This window comes from Sinocyclocheilus rhinocerous, unplaced genomic scaffold (assembly GCF_001515625.1).
Source record: "Sinocyclocheilus rhinocerous isolate Xijiao unplaced genomic scaffold, SAMN03320098_v1.1 scaffold679, whole genome shotgun sequence".
Taxonomy (NCBI): domain Eukaryota; kingdom Metazoa; phylum Chordata; class Actinopteri; order Cypriniformes; family Cyprinidae; genus Sinocyclocheilus; species Sinocyclocheilus rhinocerous.
In genome coordinates this window covers 135,502-159,246 of record NW_015635058.1, presented here as the reverse complement: position 1 = coordinate 159,246, position 23,745 = coordinate 135,502, and the positions used below count along the sequence as shown (strand labels likewise).

Below are 23,745 nucleotides of genomic sequence, written 5' to 3'. Positions count from 1 at the left end.
GTGCTTTACTGTCAAATCTGTATAAATAATAAACAAAAGAAAAACAAGAAATGAACATGAACTATTATTAGTAACTGCACTTGCAAAACAATAGTAATTTTATGATTAAATGATCTATATTTTAATACTCCCACACACCACCCCCAGCGCTACCAAATCTGCTCCTGGCGCCACCATCTGTAGAATTTAGTGGTGCTGGTGCCACTGCTCTCAAATGTTAGTCTGGAGCCCTGCATATATATATATATATATAATATTACAAATTGGCCCCCACTGTAACCCAAATTTTTGCTTTAAAAATGTAATATCAAAGCTTTGACAGATCTGGTGTGTGCTGGTCTGGTCATTCCTGTACTTTGATGTTGGACGCAATTAGATGAAGTCACAGAATTATTGCTCACACAGCATGTAGTCAGATCACGAAATCTCTCTCTCCCCTTATCCATGCTTCTAGTTTTAATGAATCACCGCAAGCACCAACATCTCCCCTCTACACTACTCTCTGTGCTAGCTGTTTTGAAGCCAAGGTGTATATTATTACACACAATGTTGTGTGTAGTGTGTAATATGGTATCCCTGACCTCGTTTCGTGCTTAAATTATAACAGCGAATGTACACCGTCACTGTAACAACTGTAAGTGCCTTTCAAGACCAAGCATGCACTTGATATTTTTACCACTAATATTTAAGCAAAGGTCAGTAAGCTATTATAGCTCACTCAGTATGCAGGCTGCTGATGGAAATCTCTGTTTCTTTTAGTTTTAATGATTTACACTTCACTCTGTGCTAGTTTATTTTGGTGTCGAGGAGTATTTTATTTCATATAAGGTTACATCGGGTATCCCTGACCTCATTTTGTGCTTAAATTATAACAGTGAGTACTGTATAACAGCATGTTGTGACTGTAACAACTGTACATGCCATTGAAGACTGAGGACGTCTACTAGTTCAGGATAGATAGATAGATAGATAGATAGATAGATGTTTTTATGAATGGTGGAGGCAGGCTAGGGGAGGTGCTTGAATAAGGGTGATAGAGAACTGTAAAGATGTGCTCCTCTCACTGCCTCTGTTTGGTCTCTGCAGACACACACCGGTGCTGGCTGTTCATTATGAATGCTGTTCATAATCGATGATAATTCATCGTGCACGGCTCGTTTATTTCGTGCATTTTTTTATTTTTACATTTTATGATGCTTCGGGGCGTGCATTTGAATCGCTGCATGGTCGCGGGCGCAGTGCAGTTCCGATTATTTTTATTGTTATGTTGTTGTTGTTTACATCTCTCTTTAAGATGCGCTGCACATGGCGAGGACATACATACGGGTGAGTGTTATTGTATATAGTTATTGTGCAATAATACCGGGTGCTCATTGTTGTGTTTCGTGGAAGTCTTCGTGGAATAGAAGATGCTGAGCGCTGGAACTCTGGCTACAAATTTTGATTGATTATTTATTGGTAACGTGATTGATATTTTGCACTATTAGATAAACGTTGGCATAGAGACTCATCTCGCATCCATGACAACCCGGAGCACTTTATCACTTATCCAAAGTGGATCAGCCCAGCCAGATACAAAAGATCTCATGAGGGCTCTAAGGTAATGCTGACTCTAAGTATTGTTGTTTTGAGAATGAGAATCATTCTAGTATAGTGCATCAGAGGTTCATTGTGCTTTATATTGTCAAACTGCACATTTGCAGGCTTAATTTGTCGTAAGATGGCTTGTGAATCAAACTTTTTAATTTTTTAATTCAATACATTATATTTCAGAATAATAATTTCAGTGAAAAGTTGAACTAAAAATGTTTTCAAAAGTCTTGGTATATTGTCATGAACTCATTTGTGTATGTTATCCAGAATGTTTTAAAATAATCGAAAAATCATAATGTGTTTATATAAAAGCAAAAACATTTGACCTTTAGTAAACCAAAATTCAACTAATCAGTTTAACAAAGTTAAATAAGTAAATGATTAAATAAATGTGATAAGTGACTTAGAATTATTAATATTAGAATATTCTTAAGAACCTGTTTTTAGCATATATTTAGTTTAAATTTGCTTAATTTAGTTTTTCTCAGTATATATATATACACATACAGTATATTCTTCTTCTCTCAGTATGCTCTCATGTTTTTGGACCCCACTTTTTTTTTTTTTTTTTACATTATCATGTAGCCTATCTACCACCATTTTTGCATAATGGAATTTATTGGGTAATTCTATTCTAACCTGATTGATTTACCTTCCCAGCATCCATCTGAGGCAGAGGTCAAAATTACTGCGGGAGAAGATCTGATTCTACAGCTCCAGAGAAATGAGTGAGTTTGTGCGCGTAGTCGTATAAGCATCTCCATTCACTGTCCCGCTTTACTCCACTGTAGCCACATATCACTTACCAACTGGAGGTGTCGTGATATATTCGCAATGAAGTGCTGTTCATAGTGTTGTGCCAAAAATACACATCTATGTGGTTTCCCTTTTCATTTTGGCACAAGCAGATGTGCATGTGTTGATGGAGTGCGTTTGCACAGCATGAGTATTAAACCATATGGAAATGACATTTGATACGCCTGCTCCAGGACACAGGAAGCTGAGCGCATCACATGGTTTACTTTCTCCCCCTGGAATGCATTGCCATTAGGGAGTAAGTTAATTAGTGGACATGATAAGTTTACAACAGAATAAATCAGGGCAATTATTTCTGAGATGTATCCTTGGCATTAAAAGGCTAGTGACAGGACTTCAAAAGATTACAATATTCTACATCCCTTAATCCTAACCAATACCTAAACTTAAAAACTACCTTACTAATAATATGCAGCAAATTAGAAGTTTATTGTTTAAAAAAATGTAATTAATGGTTTGTTAATGGCAAGAATTGGACCTTGAAATAAAGTATGACCAAAATTTCTTTATTCTTGGTACTTCTATGGCATCCCTTTTGGAACCTTTATGTTTATAGTGTACATTCTGCCTCAAGTACAAATTGTGAAACCAAATAAAGTACAGTTAGTTACACACTACTGACACTAGCTAGTAGTTACTAAACCTTTAGTGTGGACTATATGTTCCATTTAAGTAAGAACTTGTGAACGGCTGTGGTGCAACTCTGCAAGTGGTGTCACATTAGAAAAGGTATCTGAAAATCAGAGCAGATGGAAAAGCCATAGGCTACCAACTGAAGATCCATCCAGAGCACGACTCCATGGTGTCTGACTGAGATAAGCCCAGGGGACAACACCCTGCTGTGGGCATTCATGGACATATTAGGAATAGACTTTTGCGAAGGATGCTAAACTATCTTCATGGTTTCATCACGAACCTCATTCCTAGCTATCATGTCCTTATTCAGACATTTGAATCAAGAGAAGCTAATGTATACATGTGCGCATGCATAGCTCGAATGTGAGTAAGAGACATTAAAACACCATACAAGAGAGAGAGAACAGATAGAGGAGGGAGAGTGAGAGGGAGAGGGAAAGAAAGGAGGGGTGAGGCATATTTGGAACATTCTCAAGACGGAGAGTGTTTTCTAACAGCTACCAACTGAAGATCCATCCAGAGCACGACTCCATGGTGTCTGACTGAGATAAGCCCAGGGGACAACACCCTGCTGTGGGCATTTGTTACAGATGCAACTTTGTATAAAACATGTTCTTTGGTGTGATGAAAATAATTAGCACTGTTTCACGAGCACTACATTGTGTCAGCTTATTTTTAGGAAGGATGTGGTTGATAATTCGCAAGAATTTTCATGTTTTACACATAGTATTGAGTAACATCCTAATTCACAGAGACAAGTTGTTATTGGATTCCAATCTGATGCAATGTCAAACTGTTAAGAATTCATGGTGACTGACCAACAGCAGTGTTTTGAAGTGCAGCATCAATAGATAATATCCATACAAAGTAATATTGTTTCAGTTCTGTTGTGTGTGAAGTACTGCAGAAGTATAGAATAACTGGAAATGCTGGATTTTCATAAATGTGAGCATTTGTTGAGAAATAGTTAGCAGCTATGTTGAGTATAGGCCTTGTTTAAACCCATTTAGCCACTTGTGAGCAACCGTCTTTTTGAAGACAAGTAAAAGCTTTAAAAAAATCACAAGTTGTTTTTCCTAATGTATTTTATGTTGTAGAATAAAACTTAATATCTTGAGCTTGTGTTAACCATAGACCTTATTTCAGACATTTAACCAAAAACCCATCAACATGGACAATGGAACCTGAAATGTTAAAATGCAACTAATTTCCAAGTTATACGTCATGCTTGCAGCACTTTATTTGAGTAGCACTGATATGATATATTTCTACTTTGGGTGTCTCTGCAGAGCTATTTTTGTATGCCGAGGGTTTGAGTACTAGTATGATTTTCTTTCATGTGGACTGTTTATCAATTAAGGTTGTTGCAAAATCAATGCAGTGTTAGCTATACCACACTCATTCCCGCATTCATATCCAAGCACTGAATATTAATACAAGCTGGGTTTAATTTTCTCTTATGGATCATTTTATCATTTGTGCGACAAGATAAAAGCAAGGGAAATGGTTTTAAAGATATCCATCTCTGTACAAATGCCCGGGTTAATACTAATTGGGGTCAAGTTTCTCATTAATTAGACATATTTTTCTGTCTTTGGTGTGTTTTACTATGAGTCATTCCTCTGAAAGTCTGTGAACTAGTGTGTATCCCTCTGTTTAGCCTTTTAACCTCCATCTACACCCATGGGTCACTCAGTGGGAAAAACAATCCATGCTAATTAGGTTTCTTGACAGATGATTTCGAGTGCAGGAAATTATACCAGAAATTTCAGCTTCTCTCACATTAAACTGCAACTGAGGTCTCATTTATACACAATTACATACTGAACGGATAAATCTTTAACATTTAAAGCCAGTTTGCTTGGTTGACTGTTTTTGTTTATATGCACATTAACTTTTAGCACTTTCAGCTAAAATTGTATACGAAATACACTCCATAATCAAGTGCAATCCATGTTAGAATGCTGTTATATAATGCTTTCTTAACAAGTTTCTTAGCTTTTTTTAGGATTTTGTTGCTGCAGTATAGTTGATTCAGGGGAATGTTTGGCTGTGTCAGTGATGTAAATGAAAAACATTTTCTGCAACATTGGTATGAATCTCTGTGCTTTCTGCCTTCTTGTTTAATCGTACGTCTTATTTGCTCCATTTAAAAGTGCTCATGCATAGAATATCAAAAAGCAGCTGTGAATCTCCAGGCATCTGTAGTCAGTGGCCGTCATCCAGGATAGATCCATCACAGTCTGAAGGAAAAAGCTTTTGTGTGTGTGTGTGTGTGTGCTGGCGGAGTATTCAGGCTTCAGTGATGTAAATGAAAAACATTTTCTGCAACATTGGTATGAATCTCTGTGCTTTCTGCCTTCTTGTTTAATCGTACGTCTTATTTGCTCCATTTAAAAGTGCTCATGCATAGAATATCAAAAAGCAGCTGTGAATCTCCAGGCATCTGTAGTCAGTGGCCATCATCCAGGATAGATCCATCACAGTCTGAAGGAAAAAGCTTTTGTGTGTGTGTGTGTGCTGGCGGAGTATTCAGGCTTTTATTCTAATGAATGTTTGCCCTCATGGACCCAGAGGAGGTGATTGGGTTTAGATCCAGGCAGGGCACTGCTGATTCAGTTTTTCTGAGGGTGGCAAGTCTGGGCTCGTATGACTTCAAGGTCAGTCGAGAGATGTTATTCAGGGCTCAATTTTTCCGAAGTAGCAGTGAACCCCAAACTAGAGTTCTCGTTCTCTTTTGCACCCATATACATTAGGATAATTCATGACAGACTTTAGACTGTGTCTGCTGACTTGCCAGTACAGTTTCTTTCACTCTATCCCTCTTGTATTTCTGTCTGTTTTCTCTCTCCATAGGGCTGACAGATCTCAGAGGATACATTAGTCTCGGTGTCCTCCCTAATAGTTTCTGTCTAAATGCTTGCTTGTGACATCAGAATGATACATAATCAGGGGATTGTTAGGTCACTAGTGGTTATTTATTTAAAGTCAACCTGAAATGTCATTCACAACCATTTTGCTTTTATAGTGCGTCATATTTTGGAATCAAATAGAAATTAGTTAGAGCAGGACTTGGGTTTACCATCTGGAGTTGATTGGATTGTAAAAAATGGGTGTTGGGTAAAAAAATTGGAGTCAGGCGGTTGGTGTATTGACTTTTTTGATGAAATATTACAAAGACTAACATTTGTGCACCAACAAATCATTCACAATAAGTCCAGGAATGTGCATTAACCCTGTAAAGCTCGAAATAATAGTCAGGAAAACCAAGTTTTGTTTTTACTTTTAGGCAAAATATTAAAGAAAAGGGTTTGCATCTGTGTTTTTTTTGTTGTTGAGTATCATATTTGATACATCAGGCTTTTACAAAACATATCATGAAATGCAATATAATGATGATTGAGAGACGAACATTAATAAATCTTCCTCAAAATCCTGATGACACATATTTAATGTTCATTAACTATCGGATACTCACATTTTAACATGATTTTTTTTAATGATGTATGGATGATGAAGTAAACCTAAGTTATTTCAGGCTAGCAAATGTTCATCTTGAAATATAACTGACAAAAGTTATTCTTAGGTTTACTTCATAAAAATCGGTATGGATATAACAGCAAAAAAATACACAAAGACTAACATTTGTGCACCAACAAATCATTCACAATAAGTCCAGGAATGTGCATTAACCCTGTAAAGCTCGAAATAATAGTCAGGAAAACCAAGTTTTGTTTTTACTTTTAGGCAAAATATTAAAGAAAAGGGTTTGCATCTGTGTTTTTTTTGTTGTTGAGTATCATATTTGATACATCAGGCTTTTACAAAACATATCATGAAATGCAATATAATGATGATTGAGAGATGAACATTAATAAATCTTCCTCAAAATCCTGATGACACATATTTAATGTTCATTAACTATCGGATACTCACATTTTAACATGATTTTTTTTTTAATGATGTATGGATGATGAAGTAAACCTAAGTTATTTCAGGCTAGCAAATGTTCATCTTGAAATGTAACTGACAAAAGTTATTCTTAGGTTTACTTCATAAAAATCGGTATGGATATAACAGCAAAAAAATACACATGTACCATGACCTTTTACCTGAAATTTTACTAAAAAGCCTTTTACTTGCTAAAAAAGTATAAACTATCAATCAGACAACAGAAAGTTTTGCCTCAGAAATTTGTGTATATGAGTAAATATGATGCAGTCTTTATAGGGTTAAGAAAGTATATATGTTCAATACTGATTTTATGTTGAGTTTAATGTGTGCGTTCTGCATTCTGTTGCTTTTGTGTATTTTCTGAAACATGCATTGGCTCATTTGACTTTCAGATGACCCCTCTGGGAGGCTGACTGGCTGTCAGTTAGAGGGCAAAGCGCTCAGACAGGCTTTTAGGCTTGCATACGCTCTTGCAAAGGGCAATAAAAGCCCCTCCATCACAGTGATGGCCAAGGCAATGCCCTCAGTTACATCATCCTCCCCTCCAGCCCATCCGCTCTCCTCTTTTCGCCCTTTCCAATCATTCTCTGTCTGTTTGTGATGTCCCTATTTCATCTTTCTCTCTCCCTCCTCCCTCGCCCTCCTTCTAGAATGATGTCATTTGATATGAGGAGAAAATGTGGCCCACTGACCCTTGAGACGCAGCTCGTCTATACTGAAATGAGCTCTTTGTTTCAGCTGCTGCCAGACGGCCGTGTCTCAAACACACAGCTCTTCATCACTGCATCTGTCTGGTCCCGCGCCAACCCTTTTAGTGCTCCGTGGGTCGAAAATCATTCCTATCCATTTTGCATCTTTGTTTATATGCACATTAACTTTTAGCACTTTCAGCTAAAATTGTATACGAAATACACTCCATAATCAAGTGCAATCCATGTTAGAATGCTGTTATATAATGCTTTCTTAACAAGTTTCTTAGCTTTTTTTAGGATTTTGTTGCTGCAGTATAGTTGATTCAGGGGAATGTTTGGCTGTGTCAGTGATGTAAATGAAAAACATTTTCTGCAACATTGGTATGAATCTCTGTGCTTTCTGCCTTCTTGTTTAATCGTACGTCTTATTTGCTCCATTTAAAAGTGCTCATGCATAGAATATCAAAAAGCAGCTGTGAATCTCCAGGCATCTGTAGTCAGTGGCCGTCATCCAGGATAGATCCATCACAGTCTGAAGGAAAAAGCTTTTGTGTGTGTGTGTGTGTGTGCTGGCGGAGTATTCAGGCTTTTATTCTAATGAATGTTTGCCCTCATGGACCCAGAGGAGGTGATTGGGTTTAGATCCAGGCAGGGCACTGCTGATTCAGTTTTTCTGAGGGTGGCAAGTCTGGGCTCGTATGACTTCAAGGTCAGTCGAGAGATGTTATTCAGGGCTCAATTTTTCCGAAGTAGCAGTGAACCCCAAACTAGAGTTCTCGTTCTCTTTTGCACCCATATACATTAGGATAATTCATGACAGACTTTAGACTGTGTCTGCTGACTTGCCAGTACAGTTTCTTTCACTCTATCCCTCTTGTATTTCTGTCTGTTTTCTCTCTCCATAGGGCTGACAGATCTCAGAGGATACATTAGTCTCGGTGTCCTCCCTAATAGTTTCTGTCTAAATGCTTGCTTGTGACATCAGAATGATACATAATCAGGGGATTGTTAGGTCACTAGTGGTTATTTATTTAAAGTCAACCTGAAATGTCATTCACAACATTTTTGCTTTTATAGTGCGTCATATTTTGGAATCAAATAGAAATTAGTTAGAGCAGGACTTGGGTTTACCATCTGGAGTTGATTGGATTGTAAAAAATGGGTGTTGGGTAAAAAAATTGGAGTCAGGCGGTTGGTGTATTGACTTTTTTGATGAAATATTACAAAGACTAACATTTGTGCACCAACAAATCATTCACAATAAGTCCAGGAATGTGCATTAACCCTGTAAAGCTCGAAATAATAGTCAGGAAAACCAAGTTTTGTTTTTACTTTTAGGCAAAATATTAAAGAAAAGGGTTTGCATCTGTGTTTTTTTTGTTGTTGAGTATCATATTTGATACATCAGGCTTTTACAAAACATATCATGAAATGCAATATAATGATGATTGAGAGACGAACATTAATAAATCTTCCTCAAAATCCTGATGACACATATTTAATGTTCATTAACTATCGGATACTCACATTTTAACATGATTTTTTTTAATGATGTATGGATGATGAAGTAAACCTAAGTTATTTCAGGCTAGCAAATGTTCATCTTGAAATGTAACTGACAAAAGTTATTCTTAGGTTTACTTCATAAAAATCGGTATGGATATAACAGCAAAAAAATACACATGTACCATGACCTTTTACCTGAAATTTTACTAAAAAGCCTTTTACTTGCTAAAAAAGTATAAACTATCAATCAGACAACAGAAAGTTTTGCCTCAGAAATTTGTGTATATGAGTAAATATGATGCAGTCTTTATAGGGTTAAGAAAGTATATATGTTCAATACTGATTTTATGTTGAGTTTAATGTGTGCGTTCTGCATTCTGTTGCTTTTGTGTATTTTCTGAAACATGCATTGGCTCATTTGACTTTCAGATGACCCCTCTGGGAGGCTGACTGGCTGTCAGTTAGAGGGCAAAGCGCTCAGACAGGCTTTTAGGCTTGCATACGCTCTTGCAAAGGGCAATAAAAGCCCCTCCATCACAGTGATGGCCAAGGCAATGCCCTCAGTTACATCATCCTCCCCTCCAGCCCATCCGCTCTCCTCTTTTCGCCCTTTCCAATCATTCTCTGTCTGTTTGTGATGTCCCTATTTCATCTTTCTCTCTCCCTCCTCCCTCGCCCTCCTTCTAGAATGATGTCATTTGATATGAGGAGAAAATGTGGCCCACTGACCCTTGAGACGCAGCTCGTCTATACTGAAATGAGCTCTTTGTTTCAGCTGCTGCCAGACGGCCGTGTCTCAAACACACAGCTCTTCATCACTGCATCTGTCTGGTCCCGCGCCAACCCTTTTAGTGCTCCGTGGGTCGAAAATCATTCCTATCCATTTTGCATCTCTGTGTTGTAATATATGAATATTCTTTTTCTATATTATACAGAGGGAGGGAGGAAGAAAGATGATTTATCATCATTTTAAATGTAAATTTTATTTGCAGCAAACTTGAGCTAAGGAATTTGACAAAAAGCTCATTTGCATGCAATCCCGTTCAATTTTGACCAAGAGTTTACAGAACACTATACTTTTCTAAGGGCCGTTATTATTCTCAAATCGAACAGTTTATTGAACCTTTAGACAAAATCTAGAAAATAATAATAAAGATAATAATAATGACATTTATATGTTTTTGTTGAGTATCATATTTGATACATCAGGCTGTTTTGGCTATGGAGCTCATATACTATTTGGCTATTTGGAGAATATGGAGCTCATATACTCTGAGGAAAAAACACCTCAATTTTATTCAGAGGCTTAAAATGATCAAAAACATTCAAGTTAGTGCAGTTTCTGATATTTATGAGGCCGAAAATTAAGATGAATTTCTGATAGCTTGTATATCAGTGAGATCTTTATAACAGCAGACCACTTACATAACATGCATATAAATACCAGTTGTCACTCTATATCACTCAGTAATATTAAGATAATATTTAAATGCTTAGTTTTATGATCGATGCTGTGTAGTGTTTATTGTGTGGGCAAAACATAATGCAATGCAATATAATATTGTTTGAGAGATGTTAAATTAACGTTGCTTAAAAGCCTGATGTATCATTTTTGATACTCACACATGTTTTTTGTGACATGTTTTTTTTTCTAAAATTGATGGAATATGAAAACAATATGGATAATCAAGTAACCCTAAGTTGGTTTGAATCCACTTAGTGTTCATCTTTAAATATTACTAACAATATAAAATGTATTCTTATGTTTACTTTATAAAAATAAAGATTTCACAACTAAAAGACAGTATGCTAAATAAAGCCCTTTGTAATAGAGACAAAAAAAACTGTAATACAGATGGGAAATAAAATTTAATGTCCAAATATTAATGGGCGGTCACGACCATCAGCGAGTTAAGAAAACAGTTATTCGAGGGCTCCTTGTACAGTTAGTCTAGTTAGTTTAGACCACACTCAAACTCTCTACAGGGTCTAATTTTGCCAGCGTTTGTTTTATAGGTGTCTATTGTAAGTGTTTGTTATCGCGTAGCTAAAACAACTGCCAGGGCGCCACTTAAAATTTCTGTTAATCGCCCACCTGGTAGGCGCAACATTCTTCTTTCTGTCAGTAAAATTCCTCCTATCGCTTTCTCACTCACTCTGTTTTTCCAGAGCCTAAGGGACTATAGCGTCATGCTCAGCCAGAGTCAGTTTATTGTTAATTTATGAGTCTTCTTGTTGGCCCAGGGGCTGTTTATGGCTGGGCTCAATATAGCATCACATTTTGGGTCACTGGGCGGCAGTGTGGCAGATTAAGTGCAAGCCTCGTTTTAGTTCCCTCTTACTGCTCAGCAGAGGGTTGGATCAACAGGCGTGCATTGTTTGAGAGGGTATTAGATACACTCAAGAACCTTTTTGGCCTACTACCCCATATTTTGTCTTGAGTGCTTTTCCACACTCTTTGATTGTATTTGGAAGCAGAATGACCTTGTTGGTGTTCGCTGTCAAATGAAAAATTCTGACATAGCAAATTATACACCTTTATTTGTCCATCAAAAACTGACTTGGGCCTCCAGTAGATGTTGTCTCAGTTTGTTGTTGTCTGTTAAAAAGGTGGTCAGTGCACACTTTTCTTTTCAAAATGAAGACTGTTAATTAAATGTCACCCTCTTAAGTTCCTATGCTTAATTAGATGTCAGTGCTAATGCATTTGATTACAGGGTCAAAAATGTCATGCATAAGTGTCTTGATTCTTCTTGTTGAATATCTGTCAGCTTTGCTCTCAAGCCTAAGGAGCTCATGCTTGCATGTATTTTGCATATATTTGCATATATTATGTTAAAATCAAACAGGAGAGGCATTTATTTTGTAAATATCAATCATTTAGTATGTTAGTATTAAAATTGGGTCTGTTTCCTCTCATACTCCAGCCAAAAATTAAAATTCTCTTATCATTTACTTACCTGTCCCAGATGTATATGGCTTTCTTTCTTCAGATAAACACAAACAAAGATTTGTAGAAAAATAATCCATCTCTGTGAGTTCATATAATGCAAGTGTACAGGAAGTTGAGGCTTCAAAAACCACACAAAGTGAACACAACGGTAATCCTAGCTGATAAATCAATGTCTTTTTTTTTTTTTTAGACTTAAAGGCAGGGTAAGCGATTTCTGGTAGCCAATGTTGATATTTGAAATCACCAAAACAAACACGCCCCTACCCCAAAAGGGTCTTGCCCCTATTTTGATAGCTCCGCCCCACATATACGTACGCAACCCAGGCAACGATTAGTTCTGTGAAACAAAGCAAAACCAATGTTACACCGGACGTGAGCGGCGCGGCGCGGCGCAACAAATCCCAGACAGAAAACTGTGTTACTCACCTATTGAGAAGAAACAAAGCAACCTTGGCGTCCGATCGTAGGCCTCCGCTCCTTGAGTTCTCTCCAGCACTGGAAAGCTGATCCAATATTTTACACGGGTCCTACTTCTTGCCTTATCTTTCCGCAGACGTTTTCCTCTTTTGTTTTTTATCCGCCATCTCTATCTTTCTGTCGCTCGGCTCGGCTAATGTCCGTCCCATGCACTGAAAGCTCTCTCCTCCACATCACGAGTAGACACGCCCCTTATTGCTGATTGGCTACAAGTTTGTTTTGCTATTCGGCCCGAATCAGTTTTCTAAAGTGTTTTTGAAAAATTACATACTCTACCTTTAACCGAGGGAAAAAATGTCTATCAGAAAAACACACTGGTCATGCTAAGACTAGTATAACATCATAATACTGACCAAATATTCTGTAAACTGACCAAATATTATTTTAAACAAATGAAAGCTAATGCTAGGAAGGGAAAATATGGTAGCAGAAGATTAACATTCAGGCATAATTTCAAAAGATATATAAAAATGTATTTTTAAAAAGTAACAAATATTTTAATGTTCTGTATATATTGATACAACAGTCAGTGTGTTATTTACAATGATTTAAAATTAAGAAAAGAGAGGAATATTTATGGCTAATAGTTACTTTTTGGAGTTGCCTTGTCATTTCTAGAAAGGCATGTGATTTAGGGCATATGCTTAGTCACCATGAAATCAAAATGGAAAATTCTTATTTTTTTATGGAATAATGTAGTTTATTATAAATAATTTATCCGTGCACTTCATTTTTTTTAAAATTCATTTTGCCCTCATAATCTTTAATCAAAAACGATGGCTGCCTCCGTGGCGTGCTCCGCAGTTGTTTTTATGTTTTTGGGACTTCACAGATTTAGAATATATTTTAACACGCTTACTGGGAATTATCATGTCTCTGCAAAAAGCAATATATGAGCATGTTACATCCACCAGTGAGTCCACATCATTACCACAGGACTGTTTAAAAATGTCCCAATCAGTACAGCTATAACATTCCTGCAAACAGGACACAGATTCTTCAGACCATATACTTATGTCCTTGATCTTTGCTTTCTCTCTCTTTAAAATAGTCTTGTATATGGGCAGTAAATGAATGCAATTATGATCAGCAGAGCCCAATGAAGGAAGCGGGAGAGATTTATAAGCATCCTTTACAGACCCATAAAGAGATCTAATGTCTTACCCCGTCTGGTTGGACAGGAGACATATTGCTCAAAAGTTTTGAGTGTCTGTTTAAGAGAAACATGGTTAAAATCGCCAAGAACAAAGTTAGGTGCATCCGGTGAGATCGACTGCAATCTCTGTACTACATCAAATATAGTACTGGAGGCAGAGACAGAATCCGCCTTTGGATGAATGTACACTGTTGTCATGAAAAGTTGAGGAAACTCACGGGGTAAATAGAAAGGACGAAGTGAAACCGCTAAAAGTTCCACATCTGGCGTACAAACACGCTCTCTGACAGTCACAGAGGTACAATATAGTTTGTTGACATATAGACATACCCAGCCTCCAGGATGCATATCACTCTGTCCCACGGGCAGCTTTGGGGCTCTCTGATCACTGTTTGGTTCATCTTATACCGACCTACAGGCAGAAACTGAAATCAGCTAAACCTGTATTAAGGACTGTAAAAAGATGGACTAATGAAGCAGAGCAGGATCTACAAGCTTGTTTTGACCTCACTGATTGGAGCATCTTTGAAGCTGCAGCCACCGATCTGGACGAGCTCACAGAGACTGTAACATCATATATCAGTTTCTGTGAAGACATGTGCATTCCAGGACTCATTTAACTTACAACAATGACAAACCATGGTTCACTGCAAAACTCAGACAGCTCCGTCAGGCCAAAGAAGATGCTCAAAGGAAGGGGGACAATGTCTTGTATAAACAGGCTAAATACACACTGGAAAAGGAGATCAGAGTGGCAAAGAGGAATTATTCGGAAAAAATAAGGACTCAGTACATCCTGGCACCCAGCATGTTTATTGGGTGAGGGGTCTGTGAATGTTTGTTAATCTAATGAATAATTGATTGGTTAAATCAAATGAAAATGGTGTGTCTGATTGGTCCAGACGCTACAACTTCAAAACTCAAGACAGCTCCGTCAGCAATCCCCCACCACTAACTGCAAACTGGCATTCAGATCTGCCTCCATTTTGTTAGCAACGCCCCAGTTTCCAACGATCCAATCAATTCCCGAAGGATGAAATCAAGTCCCAACCTCTCATTTCAGATGCCGTTTCACTCGGATATACGTCACAGTAGCGAAGAAAAGACAATCGCAACTTCTGTTTCATGCCGACTTTAAGATTTTAAAGGACAAGTCATACCAATGTATTAGGGTAAACTAGAGAGACAAACAAATTTAATGGTTTTACACAATTTATTTTATGTCAAAAAGCAAATGCAATATACTAATACTCAAAATTACTCATTTAGAAATATATATGCAACCATTATTTAAAAGTGAAGTTGAGAAAACATATGGGTCAAGTTCTTCAAAAACTATTATTGTTTTATATTAACTATTGTTTTTATTTATTCAGGTACAAACTATATGCATTTGTGTTTATTGTGTACATATATGCATGACCAGTGTAAGAAAAAACACCCTAACAAACACTCATGGCAGCAAAATTTGCACTGATGTTTCTTAATAAAAAAATCTAGTTGAAATGTATGTAACTGTAAAAACCTGATAATGTTTAAATCACTACTGACATAGCTTCTATCCAGAATTGCCTTCATATTAGCATTAGGGGAATTAAACTGTTAATATGCAAGTTGATGCTGTGACATATGATTATACGACCTCAAAGGACCCTGTGTGATCGTATTTCTACTTGTGGCATTATTTTAAAGACCCAGTGTATATCAGAAGGGTGTATGTCTGGTATGTCTCTGAGGGCCTCTTTGCACTCGCGTTCATGACACTTTTTCTCCCTGGCAGAGATCCAGGGTCCTGCAGACTTGTGCTGCCTGGTGGGTGTTCCTGCGTGGGGGTGATGGAGGTTGTGGCCCAGTAGGTCTGGACTGTGTCCAGCAAGTGTTGTTGGGCCAACTAATTTAAACAAAGAGGGACAGATGCTTGAGATGTATATGTTTGTGTGTGAGAGAGTGAGAGACAGAATGAGACCACAATGTGTGGTTAGGTTTAGACAGACTCATTAGCAAGTCAAATTGTCATATCAAAATTTATTTTTAGTGGTAGTCAGTTCCTATTTTGTTGGTGTACTACATAATGCATAATTTCTCTTTTTTTAAATAAAGGTTAAAACAAGGTAGTACAAACAATGTGGCATGTAAACTGGCTGTCTTTGTTGTAAATAAATGTTGATTATTATTAGATTTTTACACTTACCATTTACTATTTTTACTTTCCTGAGAAGGAAAATATTTAATTTTGCCTTGTTAAACCAATAAAACAGAAATAAATAAAAAATATACATATTAAAATAATTACTCGTCAATAATTTCATGAATTTTTCCAAATAAAATAGTTGTGTAATGTGTGCCGTTTTGTTGTGACAATATTTAAAAAGTGACTTTAAGGATATTAATAATATTGCTAAATAATATCCAGTATCATGTTAAAAATGGACATATCTGTTGCTGGTGTCAATTTTTATTTCAGATGTGGGGGTACAGAACAAGAAAATCATCATAATCATAATTAGTACTGTGTCTTCAAAGTATATATATAAGACAAGATCTGAGTGTTATTTCCAGTCATTGTGAAAATTGTTTGTTAGTCTTGTTAGGGGAAATTAAATATTTAGGGCCAGTTTAGCACTTAGTGGTCTTGTTTCAACCTTTGAGGAGAAAGAAGAGTATATAAGTACAATAAACAGACTGTAAGCACATTTACTGAGTATCTCTGATTCTCAAAGCATTCAGCCACTTTAGATGAATCTTTAATGAGCTCAAGGACATTAAAGGAAAGGGAACTCACACTGTCACCCAAATTCTGTGTAGAAATCCTTTGAAATAAAACCAGCAAGTCCTCTCAGTTTCTTCTCTTTGAATAGCCTACATCTGATACGGATCTGGTTATATACCAGCTGTGCGCTGATTAAATGTATAACTGAACGATTTTGTCTTTTTTTGTATGTTCTTCTCCAAGGGAGCTGTTCTCCTCTGAATATCAGGAAATATGGTACAATCCGAATGGAGACCGTCAGTTATCCAGGCCTTCCAACAGGGTGAGTGCAGGAGCCTTTCCACAATCTTTCACTTCTAAATTACACATGAATAGCTCATATTGTCATGGTAATCTTATGATAAACTGTGTTGTCACAGTAAGCTAATAGGCTCTAAATCACTACAGAGAAAAAGTCATTTGTTTTGCTTTGCCTTTATCAGTGATTAAAATGATTCAGTATGTGTGATGTTAATGTTGTGAAAGTAATTCCAGATTAGATAAAACAATATGACATCCATTACGCATGATCACATTGTTTTTTTCCTTTCCTCTGATGTTAGGTATAGGAGATATATATATATATATATATATACTGTACCTAATGTATATGATGTATATAGTGTTGTTTTGGTTTCAGGATCACTGTTATTATCATGGGTCAGTCAAAGGGATCCAGGGGTCAAGTTTGGTCATCAGCACCTGTGCTGGACTCAGGTAAGAACCACAGCAGATCTGCATACTATACATGATGCATATTGTGTGTATTTTTTTTTTCTATTGTATTGCATGTTCTATAGCTCAAAGTAATTATTTATAGTGACAACAGGATTGCAATCAAGTAATTAAAAAAAAAACTTTTAAAAATTATTTTTGCAGTTCCTCTTAGTACCACTAGTGGTTCAGAAATTACACATTTGAAATTTAACCGGGTAAAATCATGATAACTCATAGCCTACTTTGAGCTATAGCTTCATTTTCTGATTTATACATACCTTTCAGAAGAAAACAGTCTCCTAAAACACACTACATGTATTTCTTCTTCATTTTATATTTTATTTTTATTTACTGCATTTATTTTTATTTTATTTCGATTTTATTTTCTTTTGCTTGTCAGATTTATATTTTATAATGTTATTTTGCATTATCATGCAGAACTGTCTCCTGTTTAGTAATTGGGACTTTCACAAACCATTTTAGTTCTATTTCCTAAGCTGTCAGACTCTAAAAACGTCAGCATTAGTGCCATGACTTTGTATCATGAGGACATGTTTTCGTTGTGCAAAAGTTCTAGTTTATTAGCCCGGAAGTGAGTTCAGCGAGTCCACTGTAGTAGCATGGCCGGGTCTCCGGGTTTCTGAGTGGGCCGAGGGTAGATGTATAGAGTCCTGTTGAGCGCTTCGATGCCTTCAGAGACTCAAACAGGAGAAGAACAGACATGCATTGACTGATCCAAACAGATCGATGAATATTTAAGCCAGCACAGCTTGAGTGAGTGAGGTTTGACTGGAGAAGGGGAAAACTAGAGCATTTTATAGTGTATACACACACCCTTCCAGATGATTTTTACAGCTGCGGTGTATGATTCCACTAAATGAGAACAATGAAAGCATTTTTGTCAATGTTTATGTATCATGGACGTGTCAACAGATATCTTAGCATGTTTTAGTTGACATTCGAGAATCTTGTTAATGTCATTGAGCATTCTGCAACTTTGCAAAATGCTCATTCCTACAGAAAGTAGCAAGTTGTAACATTTATAGACAATTAGCATTTCCATGAATCTTAATCATATTTGTTTTTGGCTTCTTTTTATGGTTCTTATTGTTTTGCATTTCTGCAGTGGAAGCATTTTTATTGATAGTTGGCCATCACTGCACATCTGTGAAGGATTGTGTGTGTAACTATGCTTGTGTTTGGGGAAAACTGGGGTATCCAGGAAGCAAGGAAATCTGTTTTTGCTTAAATAACCCAGTTCAGCATAAACACAAGTTGGCTATCAGTTCAGTTTTATTCCCTTCTTTCTTCACCCTCCCATCCGGGATAAAGATCATTTTGTGTGGTGAAGCTACTCTGCTTCCCGTGCAAAACCCTGATGAGTGGTTTCCATCCTGTCAGCCTGTTTAATTGTCCAGAACTCAGATTGTCCCCTTTGTCATTTAATCTCAATGTTTAAGCATCCTCGTGATTGACATGTTGTCTTCTCAATCCCCAGGGGCATGATAACAGTCAATAACAGCGTGAGCTACATGATCGAACCGCTAGCTAACCAAACACACTCTCAGGGACATGCCGTTTTCAACGCTCAGAGTCTGAAACTGCCAGTGGGCACCTGCGGACACTACCATGGAGACGGGAGTCACTTGGAAAGCCTTCAAGAGCTGATTGATGTCATGGCAAAGCCTCAGCAGACCAATAGGGTGAGATCATGGGTAACATGGGATTCCTGTACAAGAATCCTTGAACCAAATCCAAATCCAAAACTAGAGATCCTCTCGGATCAGTGTATGTTTTTGGTGCCCCATGGCATTTTTGAAGTGTTAGAGGCACATTTCTCATGTTTTTTGTTTTTAAATTATTATGCAATGTAAAATTAACCTAGCATAAAAAGTAGCTAGTTTTAGAAGTAACAAATCTTTATTAATAAATCCAAATCTGGATAAATCTGTAAAATGTCTGTATACCACTTTTAATAATGATAAATTTGGCCTGTCCCAGGTCTTGGCTATGTATATCCAACAATTGAAATATATTAATGTGTTCCCATGCAGAAAATATAATTATGTACATTTTTTAAAAAATATTTCAAAATAGACTACTATGTGTCAGAGATGTTTTAGTTACTTTTTAGTTATATATATATATATACACACACACACAGGTGTGAAAAAGTTTTTGCCCCCTTCCTGTTTTTTATTTTTTTTTGCATATTTGGATTCAGATTTTTATATCAAATTTTAAACAAAAACAAATTTCAATATTACACAAAGATAACCCAAATAAATACAAAATGCAGTTTTGAAATAATGATTTAATTGATTAAGGGAAAAAAGCTGTCCAAACCTACCTGGCACTACTTGAAAAAGTAATTGCCCCCTAAATCTAATAACTGGGCTGTGGAGGTCTTCTTTGCAGAATTGTTTCGTCTCAGCCACATTGGAGGGTTTTCGAGCATGAATGGACTGTTTAAGGTCATGCCACAGCATCTCAATCGGATTTAAGTCCGGACTTTGACTTGGCCATTCCAAAACCTTAAATTTGTTTTTCTTGAGTCATTACGAGGTGGACTTGCTGGTGTTTTGGGATCATTGTCCTGCTGCATAACCCAAGTGCGCTTGAGCTTGAGGTCACAAACTGACGGCCGGACATTCTCCTTCAGGATTTTCTGATAGAGAGCAGAATTCATGGTTCCATCAATTACGGCAAGTCATCCAGGTCCTGAAGCTGCAAAGCAGCCCCAGACCATCACACTACCACCACCATGTTAGGCTGTTGGTTTTACGCCAGATGTAACGGGACACACACCTTCCAAAAAGTTCAACTTTTGTCTCATCAGTCCACAGAATATTTGCCCAAAAGTCTTGGGGATAAACAAGATATTTTTTGGCAAATGTGACACAAGCCTTTGTGTTCTTTTTGGTCAACAATGGCTTTTGCCTTGGAACTCTCCCATGGATGCCGTTTTTGCCCAGTCTCTTTCTTATTGTTGAATCATGAACACTGACCTTAATTGAGGCAAGTGAGGCCTGCAGTTCTTTAGATGTTGTTCTGGGTTCTTTTATGACCTCCTGGATGAGTCGTCGTTGCGCTCTTGGAGTAATTTTGGTAGGCCGGCCACTCCTGGGAAGGTTCACCACTGTTCCAAGCTTTCTCCATTTGTGAATAATGGCTCTGACCGTGGTTCGCTGGAGTCCCAAAGCCTTAGAAATGGCTTCATAACCCTTTCCAGACTGATACATGTCAACTATTTTGTTTCTCATCTGTTCTTGAATTTCTTTAGATCGCGGCATGATGTGTTGCTCTTTAAGCATGCTTCACTTTGTCAGACAGGTTCTATTTAAGTGATTTCTTGATTCAACAGGTCTGGCAGTAATCAGGCCTGCGTGTGGCTAGTGAAATTTAACTCAGCTTTCTAAAATAATGTGGTTAATCACAGTTCTTTCATGATTTAAGAGGAGGGGCAAATAATTTTTCACGTAGGGCCAGGTAGGTTTGGACAGCTTTTTTCCCTTAATAAATGAAATTATCATTTAAAAACTGCATTTTGTATTTACTTGCATTATCTTTGCGTAATATTAAAATTGGTTTGATGATCTGAATCTTTTAAGTGTGACAAATATGCAAAAAATTAAAAAAAACAGGAAGGGGGCAAAAACCTTTTCACGGCACTGTATAATAACTGTTTTCTATTTAATACATTTAAAAATGTAATTTATTCCCGTGATGGCAAAATTGCATTTTCAGCAGCCATTACTTCAGTTTTCAGTGTCACATGATCCTTCAGAAATCATTCTAATATTCTGATTTGGTGCGCAGTTGTTATCACTTGTTACTGGTGCTCAATTATTAATAATGGTTCTTAATATTATCAATGTTGAAAAACGTTTTTGCTGTTCAATATTTTTGTGCAAAATGTCATACATTCTTTAATGAAAAGAGTTTAAAAAGAACGGCATTTATTTAAAATAAACAATCAATTTTGATCAATTTAATGCATACTTGCCGAATAAAAGCATTCATTAATTCTTTTTAAAAATCTTACTTCAAACTTAAAAAAAAATGCTGCAAAAACATTGATAATAATAAGAGATGATTCTTGAGAAAGCTTATGATTGCATTACGATCAAATTAGTTTCCAAAGCAGCATGTAGATACAACCCTGATAATACCACAGTACTATTTTTGTAAGTGAAACAAACAAAAACAAAACAGAACTTGTTGAGAAGGTCATAAAAGATATTTACAATGTGCAAGTCTTTGCAATAAAGTTTGGTGAACCATGAGTTATACGCCATGGCTGCCACAATCAGCAACAACTGCAATCAAGTGTTTGTGATAACTGGCAATGAGTCTTTCACAGGAATTTTGGCCCACTCTTCTTTGCAGAATTGTTTTCATTCAGCCACATTGGAGGGTTTTTGAGCATGAATGGACTGTTTAAGGTCATGCCACAGCATCTCAATCGGATTTAAGTCTGGACTTTGACTTGGCCACTCCAAAACCTTCATTTTGTTTTTCTTGAGCCATTCAAAGGTGGACTTGCTGGTGTGTTTTGGATCATTGTCCTGCTGCATAACCCAAAAGTGCATGAGGTCACACACTGATGGTTGGACATTCTCCTTCAGGATTTTCTGATAGAGTGCAGAATTCATGGTTCCATCAATTATGGCAAGTCATCCAGGTCCTGAAGCTGCAAAGCAGCCCCAGACCACCACACTACCTCCACCATGTTTGACTGTTGGTATGATGTTCTTTTTATGAAATGCTGTGTTGGTTTTACGCCAGATGTAACGGGACACACGCCTTCCAAAAAGTTCAACTTTTGTCTCATCAGTCCACAGAATATTTGCCCAAAAGTCTTGGGGATAATCAAGATATTTTTTGTCAAATGTGAGACGAGCCTTTATGTTCTTTTTGGTCAGCAATGGCTTTTGCCTTAGAACTCTCCCATGGATGCCGTTTTTGCCCAGTCTCTTTCTTATTGTTGAATCGTGAACAATGACCATAATTGAGGCAAGTGAGACCTGCAGTTCTTTAGATGTTGTTCTGCGTTCTTTTATGACCTCCTGGATGAGTCGTCATTGCGCTCTTGGAGTAATTTTGGTAGGCCGGCCACTCCTGGGAAGGTTCACCACTGTTCCAAGTTTTCTCCATTTGTGGATAATGGCTCTGACCGTGGGTCTCTGGAGTCCCAAAGCCTTAGAAATGGCTTCATAACCCTTTCCAGACTGATACATGTAAACTATTTTGTTTCTCATCTGTTCTTGAATTCCTTTAGATCGCGGCATGATGTGTTGCTCTTTAAGCATGCTTCACTTTGTCAGACAGGTTCTATTTAAGTGATTTCTTGATTCAACAGGTCTGGCAGTAATCAGGCCTGCGTGTGGCTAGTGAAATTTAACTCAGCTTTCTAAAATAATGTGGTTAATCACAGTTCTTTCATGATTTAAGAGGAGGGGCAAATAATTTTTCACGTAGGGCCAGGTAGGTTTGGACAGCTTTTTTCCCTTAATAAATGAAATTATCATTTAAAAACTGCATTTTGTATTTACTTGCATTATCTTTGCGTAATATTAAAATTGGTTTGATGATCTGAATCTTTTAAGTGTGACAAATATGCAAAAAATAAAAAAAACAGGAAGGGGGAAAAAACCTTTTCATGGCACTATATATATTTAAATGTCTCTTCTTGGGATTCTACATGTATGTTCATTTTAACACTAGGACAAGCACTGCTTTATATGTACTTGTAATGTAACAAATGAATGTGTATTTTAATGTTACAACTGCTCAGCTGTTCCTAACAAATTAAGACTTAAAAAAAAATTAAGTACTAGTTATTTCTTATTATTGGCAATATTGTCAAAATCACAGTGTGTTTTATTGTTGCTTTTGAATGTTTTGCACAATGTAAAAATAAAATCTTTATTGCATTCTTTATTATATTCTACAATTCACTACATTACAGTATTCTTTTGAACATTCTGTGAGTCCTGTCATTATTTTAGTCAAACTATTTCTACTGTTCCTAATATCTAAGATGTTTGAATCTTGAATTCTGTTTTATTCCAAACAAGTTTCTGTATAATTTATGGCTTTAAACAGTTGTTATATTTCTCAAGCATGTAAATTCGCATCCAGCTGTTGCTCTTATTTAGCAACTTGTTAGCAACTTAAAAAAATATATAACAAATATATTTCTCTAAGCTGAGCTGTTTACATTAGTTTATATTTAAAATATATTTTGGCCAGGTATTTTTTATTTTAATATTTTTTGCCTATATTTGTTTAATGTTTATTGCTAGGTTTAGGTTATAGGAACTGTACTTTTTTGTATTTTGTCAACAGTTTTGAGAAACATTATAGCAAATGAATATAAAATATAACATTTTGTTTAACCTCCTAAAAATGACATTAAGTAGACATTTCCTGATTAAGCATCTCCTTTCACGATTTGTTAAAAAAAAGAAAAAAAAAAGTTTTTTTTTTTTTT

General features: G+C 36.6%; 1 protein-coding gene across 1 annotated transcript in view; it reads left to right on the top strand.

Moving 5' to 3' along the window:
* Positions 1–1,017: 1,017 nt before the first annotated feature.
* The window catches only part of LOC107746536 (disintegrin and metalloproteinase domain-containing protein 19-like), a 39,379-nt gene continuing 16,651 nt past the window's right edge, over positions 1,018–23,745 (top strand). Inside the window, exons 1-6 of the mRNA XM_016560779.1 lie at positions 1,018–1,326; positions 1,488–1,600; positions 2,254–2,321; positions 16,737–16,815; positions 17,173–17,249; positions 18,748–18,952. Of these exons, the coding sequence (XP_016416265.1) occupies positions 1,191–1,326; positions 1,488–1,600; positions 2,254–2,321; positions 16,737–16,815; positions 17,173–17,249; positions 18,748–18,952 (678 nt within the window). The 5' untranslated portion in view covers positions 1,018–1,190. The remainder of the gene's footprint in view (positions 1,327–1,487; positions 1,601–2,253; positions 2,322–16,736; positions 16,816–17,172; positions 17,250–18,747; positions 18,953–23,745) is intronic.